The sequence below is a fragment of the Globicephala melas genome, chromosome 12 (genome assembly GCF_963455315.2).
Source record: "Globicephala melas chromosome 12, mGloMel1.2, whole genome shotgun sequence".
Classification (NCBI taxonomy): Eukaryota; Metazoa; Chordata; class Mammalia; order Artiodactyla; family Delphinidae; genus Globicephala; species Globicephala melas.
This window is the reverse complement of record NC_083325.1, coordinates 25,660,126-25,666,125: the sequence shown is the minus strand read 5'-3', so window position 1 is coordinate 25,666,125 and position 6,000 is coordinate 25,660,126. Positions and strand designations below refer to the sequence as shown.

Here is a 6,000-nt window from a genome sequence, read left to right as displayed (position 1 = left end):
AATTTATTTATTTTTGGCTGTGTTGGGTCTTCGTTTACTGTGCGAGCGCTTTCTGTAGTTGCGGCAAGCGGGGGCCACTCTTCATCGCGGTGCGCGGGCCTCTTACTGTCGCGGCCTCTTTTGTGGCGGAGCACAGGATCCAGACGGGCAGGCTCAGTAGTTGTGGCTCACGAGGCCAGTTGCTCCAAGGCATGTGGGATCTTCCCAGACCCCGGCTCGAACCGGTGTCCCCTAGCATTGGCAGGCAGATTCTCAACCACTAGCGCCACCAGGGTAAGCCCCCTCCTACGTGTTTATTGCTCTACTTTACTGTCTCTTCCAGTAGCACGTAAACTTGTTCAAGTTTCTCCTGTATATATTTCTATTACTGCTGTGTTTACTTTTACAATCAAATTTCTCAAAAGAAGACTCAACTAGGCAGGACGGCGCGTCAGAGTCATCTGTGACGGCAAGACAGGCCACCAGGCCCACAGCAGCGCTGCGAGTGGCAAAAAGTCTGGCGCCCCGCCGCGTGAGGGGCGGAGTCACGCGCCCGTAGGGGGCGTGGCTTCCAGCGCGCGCGAGAAGGGGGCCGGCACCGCTTGCGTGCACACAGTCGGCGGCTGCGCGCGCAGCAGGCTCGGGGCGTGGATGGCGGCTGTGGCGACTGGAAACGGGGCTTTCCAGGAGGAGGAGGGCACCGGTGGGGACGCAGGGGCTCCGCAGCCCCATGCCCCGACGAGTGCGCCCGGGGCTCGTCTCTCGAGGCTGCCTCTGGCGCGAGTGAAGGCCTTGGTGAAGGCGGACCCCGACGTGACGCTCGCAGGACAGGAAGCCATCTTCATTCTGGCACGAGCCGCGGTGCGGCCGGGGCACAATGGGGTGGCGGGGGTGCCTGGCGAGGGGCGGGGCTCGGGGCCTTTCCGAAGGGCGGGGCTTAGCGAGCCTTTGGTCCAGGTTTGGGGAACGCGGGGAGCCAGAAGAGGATCTGGGGCGGGGTGTGCTGAGCACCGGGAGGTGAGAGGTTCTGGGGCCGGATTCTGAGGTGTGAGCATAGGAAGGGAGGACGGAAAAAGCGTCGCGTAAAGTGGTTGTACTGGTTTGCTAACATACCTACCTCTTCTTGAGGGCCTGAACACGACTTTAATTTGCATCTCCAGTCTAACACTGAACTTGTAGGAACCTCAAGTAAATGAGTGTGGTGGATCTACAAGTGAGGGAGGGACGGATGTGTCATGGGCGACTGCGGGAGGGGGAAGGGGACTAGACTTTTATGAAGTCCAGGAGAACCTTCAGCTTCCCTGAGAACCTCTCTTTCACCCCTGTCCGTTCCCCCACCGCCAACAGAAGCACACACAAGAATTGTACTAGAATTCATCCATACAACTCTGCTTGGTTGTTTTGTTTTTTCAATTTTGGTTTATTATAACTTTTATTGTTTTTGAAATTTTTTTTCTGCTTTTCTTCACAGGAACTGTTTGTGGAAACCATTGCAAAAGATGCCTACTGTTGTGCTCAACAGGGGAAGAGGAAAACCCTTCAGAGGAGAGATTTGGGTAGAGTGTCACTTTGGTATCTTGGATCTGGGGGCAGACAAGAGAGGGCTGGTTGAGGTTTTCCCTTACACTGTTTAAGACGGCATCACTGTAAGATGAGCGGTGCCACAGGTCTCTTCCTACGATGTTTTCTCTTGGGCTGCCACAGTGCCAGAAAACCCTACCTTTTGAAAATCTGCTTTGGGTGGCTGGAGAGGTGCTGGGACAGAGAACCGAAGGAGTCTAGATGTTGCCAAAGCTAACTAGACCCCTTTATACCTTCTGCCATATGGTACCAGGCTTGACTGTTTTTTATTCACCTAGAAAGTAGAGGTTTGATTTCTGACTCTACTTTTTAGCTGGTAACCCTAGAACATCTGTAAGCTTTCATATACCATAATCTCGCTTTCCCTTCTGTATAGGCAACACTTCTCTGATGACTTTCAGAGCAAAGATGTTCCCCTCAGTGAGCAGTATTTAACCAGGCTTTTCTTATTTTCTTACTCTCAGAGAGACAGCTGATACGTAAGATTTGGTGGTGGAGTAGATATGGATCTCAAGATAGCAAGGGACAAATTTTATAAATGCCCTAAAGCCTCATGCCCTTCACTGTGGGTTGTGCTTTTGTAAGAGGTTGATGCCCAAATGACCAGAGTTAGTCAGGTGTCCCTTTACCTTGTGTTTCAGATAATGCAATAGAAGCTGTGGATGAATTTGCTTTCCTGGAAGGTGAGTTCTCTATCACGGGGTAATCATTTCCACCTGTCTTTCCCATGCTAACGATCTGACTTCAAAACCTTATAAAACCGATGGCCTGGTTCTTCCTTGTTCATGTAGGAATAATTTTCTCCCCATTTCCTATTAAGATAGGAAAAACAAATTCTAATTCAAATTCCCTTGGGTAGTTAGAACTTCTTCCTGAAAACTGCTTAACCATAAAAAAATGGAAGGGACTATAAAGACCCCAGTGTAGTTAGGTGGATTCAGAAGTTTGATTCTTACTTTGATCTCCATTCTTAGATATAAATCTTACCCCTCATCATAATGCTAGGGATCAGAAATGATTGCCAACATTTAAAGGGTTGCTTCTTGTTCTTTTTTCTTCTTCAGCAGTCTGTGTAAAGTGATTATTTTGCCGCAGTGAGATTCTATTCTGGCCTGTATCTATTTGTTCTTAGGAATTTTAGATTAATTCTTGTATACTAACTAAATCTTGTCATTGAAATAGAAAATATTTGAGATACCTCATTTTAACTAACATCTCTTAGAGCTCTCTCTCCTACTTAATTCCTAAATCTGATCAGCTTACTATTCCCTACATATATTCTGATTGAAGAGCTTTGCGAAAGCCGTGCACCTTCAGTTCATTCTCACCTTTATCACACCAGGATGTTCTCAACTATCTCCCTGAAGCCTCATTACTTTCAGAAATCTTTTCTTGAATTATTTATTTCACTATTTTTACTCCTTTGTTCTGCATCTGTAATCAACCTAGGCCCCTGGCCCTGTTGATATATTCTTTTAAATGTCTTTTAAGATATATTCCCATGGCTAGCTTTGAGCCTAGATTATTGAGTATTCTCTTAATTTGTAGATCTTTTTTAAATCTCTTTTCTGATTACTCATTTCTCTTAAAAATAACTTGTTAGCTGCCTACCTAAGGCAGACAATTTCTTGTGACTGACATCCTATCAGTTCCTCAATCAAAAATGTTTGGAGCCTAACTCTACCTGTTTTTTTTTTGCGTTACGCGGGACCCTCACTGTTGTGGCCTCTCCTATTGCGGAGCACAGGCTCCGGACGCGCAGGCTCAGCGGCCATGGCTCACGGGCCTAGCCGCTCCGCGGCATGTGGGATCTTCCCGGACCGGGGCACGCACCCGCGTTCCCTGCATCGGCAGGCGGACTCTCAATCACTGTGCCACCAGGGAAGCCCCTACCTGTTTATTTTTATTTTTAAATATGGAATACTTCATGAATTTGTGTGTCATCCTTGCACAGGGACCATGCTAACCTTCCCTGTATCGTTACAATTTTAGTAAGTGTACTGCTGAAGTGAGCACTCCTACCTGTTTATTTTTAATTACCATCTTTTCAGAGAGATGAGCAATGGGATCAAATTTCTGTTTAAAGACATAAAACTGCCAACTTCTGGTGCCAGGATGATAAATTGGAGGGTGCTAGGAATAGAAGTGGAGAGAACTTAACAAAGTTTTCCACTTTAGCCTATACCATGCATAGTGCTTGGCTTGGATTTTTAATAAATGGCCATTTAATGAGTGGTGGATGTGTTCATTTTCATCTTTGGATTCAATAATCTGAGTAGTTGAATCCCTCTGCTCTATTCTACATTAGTAGATCTGAATTTTGGTCATTTTAGCCCCCTTGGATTTAGTCAGTATTATATTATTTTGTACCTGGTAAAATAAATGTTCTTATGTCCTTAGATGTGTATGTTCTAAGTGAAATTTTTTTTCTTTTTAATTGAGTCAGTATATATTCCTGTTTAAAAGTGAAATAGTTACCTAACGACTTACAATGAAATGGCCCTCATCCTTTTATTATTTCTGTTTTTAGCTTTTCAGATGGTTTCTTATATTTCTGAATAATATGCTTTGTTGTTCATTTATCAACTGTAGATCTTATGTTTTGACTTCCTGCTATGATAAACGAAGGTTTGGCTAACCTATACTACCCTCTCCGTCCCTTCCCTCCTTTCTCATTTTTTGTAGTTTTATCATTATTTTTAGTTCCTTTGTTACCTTTACAATTTATATAACATACTAAAATATGTTTTTTTTTTGTTGGCTCCTCACTTTGTAAGGTATGACTGTTAGTTCTCTTATTCCTTCCTTTCCCATTTTTAGCTCACTTCTAGCTCTCACTTTGTGTCAAGGCTGAAAACATACCTCCTTACCATAATTAGATCTTCCATGCTATATAGGTTGAGTGTAGAAGTTGAAAAACAGTATTGTGAACAGTCTTCCTCTACCCTCTCTGTCCTTTAATCCCTTATATAGGTCCCCTCCCTTCACGTAGCAGTTATTAGTCTCTTGTGTAATCTTCTGGGTATTTTAATGCAAATATGTATGTGTGTATATATATTCTTTTTTAAGCCTTTCCTTATGAAATGAGTATGGCATAGAATATGTATATCTTTTTTGGATACTGCCAAACATCTTGTATACCTGATTCACATCTCTATCAGCAGTGTATGACAGTTCCCATTGTTCCTCATTCTCACCAACACTTGGTATTATCAGGGTTTGATTTTTGCCAGTCTGGTAGGAACAACATTGATGAGTGTTTTTATCATAAAAGGGTGTAGGATTTTGTTAAATGTTTTTTCTGCGTCTATTAAGATGGTCATGTGGTTTTTGTCTTTCCTTTTGTTAATGTGGTGTATCACATTGATTGATTTGTGAATATTGAATTATCCTTGCATCCCTGGAATAAATTCTACTTGATCATGTTGTATGATCCTTTTTAAATATATTATTGGATTTGGTTTGCTAGTATTTTGTTGAGGGTGTTTGCATTTATATTCATCAGTGATAATTGGCCTGTAATTTTTTTGTTTGTAGTTTCTTTGTCTGGTTTTGGTATCAGGGTAATGGTGGTCTTACTGTAGGATGAATTTGGGAGTGTTTCATCCTCCAGGTTTTTGGAATAGTTTGAGAAGGATAGGTACTAGCTCTTCTTTATATGTTTGGTAGAACTTCTCTGTGAAGCCATCTGGTCCTGGAGTTTTGTTTGCTGGGTGTTTTTTGATTAATAGTTCAGTTTCACTACTGGTGGTCCAGCTGTTCAGATTATCTATTTCTTTCTCATTCAGTCTTGGAATGTTGTCTGTTTCTAGAAATGTATCCCTTTCTTCTGGATTGCCCAATTTGTTGGCATATAACTGTTGGTAGTAGCCTCTTATGATTTTTTTGTATCTCTTATTTTGTTTATTTGGATCCTCATGTTTTCTTGATGAGTTGACTGAAGACTTCAATTTTGTTTATCTTTTCAAAAAACCAGCTCTTGGTTTCATTGATCTTTCTATCGTTTTATGTTTCTCTGTTTCATTTTTTTCTCTCTGATCTTTATTGTTACCTTTGTTCTGCTGACTTTCGGCTTTGTCCTTTTTCTTCTAATTCTTTTAGGTGGTAGGTTACGTTGTTTGAGATTTTTCTCATTTCTCAAGGTAGGCCTCTGTTGCTCCAAACTTTTCTCTTAGAACTGCTTTTGCTGCATCCCATAGATTTTGGAAAATTGTGTTTCCATTTTTATTTGTCTTGAGGTAGTTTCTGATTTTCTCTTGGATTTCTTCAGTGACCCATTGGTTTTTTAGTAGCATATGTTTAGTCTCCGCATGTTTGTATTTTCCCCATTTTTCATCCTGTGATTGATTTCTGGTTTCACACCATTGTGGTGGGAAAAAATGCTTGATATAATTTCTACCCTCTTAAATTTGTTGAGACTTGTTTAGTTAACTGGCATGT

General features: G+C 42.4%; 1 protein-coding gene and 1 non-coding gene across 3 annotated transcripts in view; one reads left to right on the top strand and one right to left on the bottom strand.

The window, feature by feature from the left end:
* The first annotated feature begins 572 nt into the window (after positions 1-572).
* The window catches only part of POLE4 (DNA polymerase epsilon 4, accessory subunit), a 95,327-nt gene continuing 89,899 nt past the window's right edge, over positions 573-6,000 (top strand). The window contains exons 1-3 of one of the 2 annotated variants that reach the window (XM_060309729.2): positions 573-840; positions 1,451-1,535; positions 2,202-2,243. In XM_060309729.2, the coding sequence (XP_060165712.1) occupies positions 631-840; positions 1,451-1,535; positions 2,202-2,243 (337 nt within the window). In that variant the 5' untranslated portion in view covers positions 573-630. The remainder of the gene's footprint in view (positions 841-1,450; positions 1,536-2,201; positions 2,244-6,000) is intronic. The other variant, XM_030877683.3, reaches the window with a different exon arrangement.
* Positions 3,470-3,576, bottom strand: LOC115864223 (U6 spliceosomal RNA). The gene has a single exon (XR_004043858.1). It is a non-coding gene; the product is annotated as a U6 spliceosomal RNA (small nuclear RNA).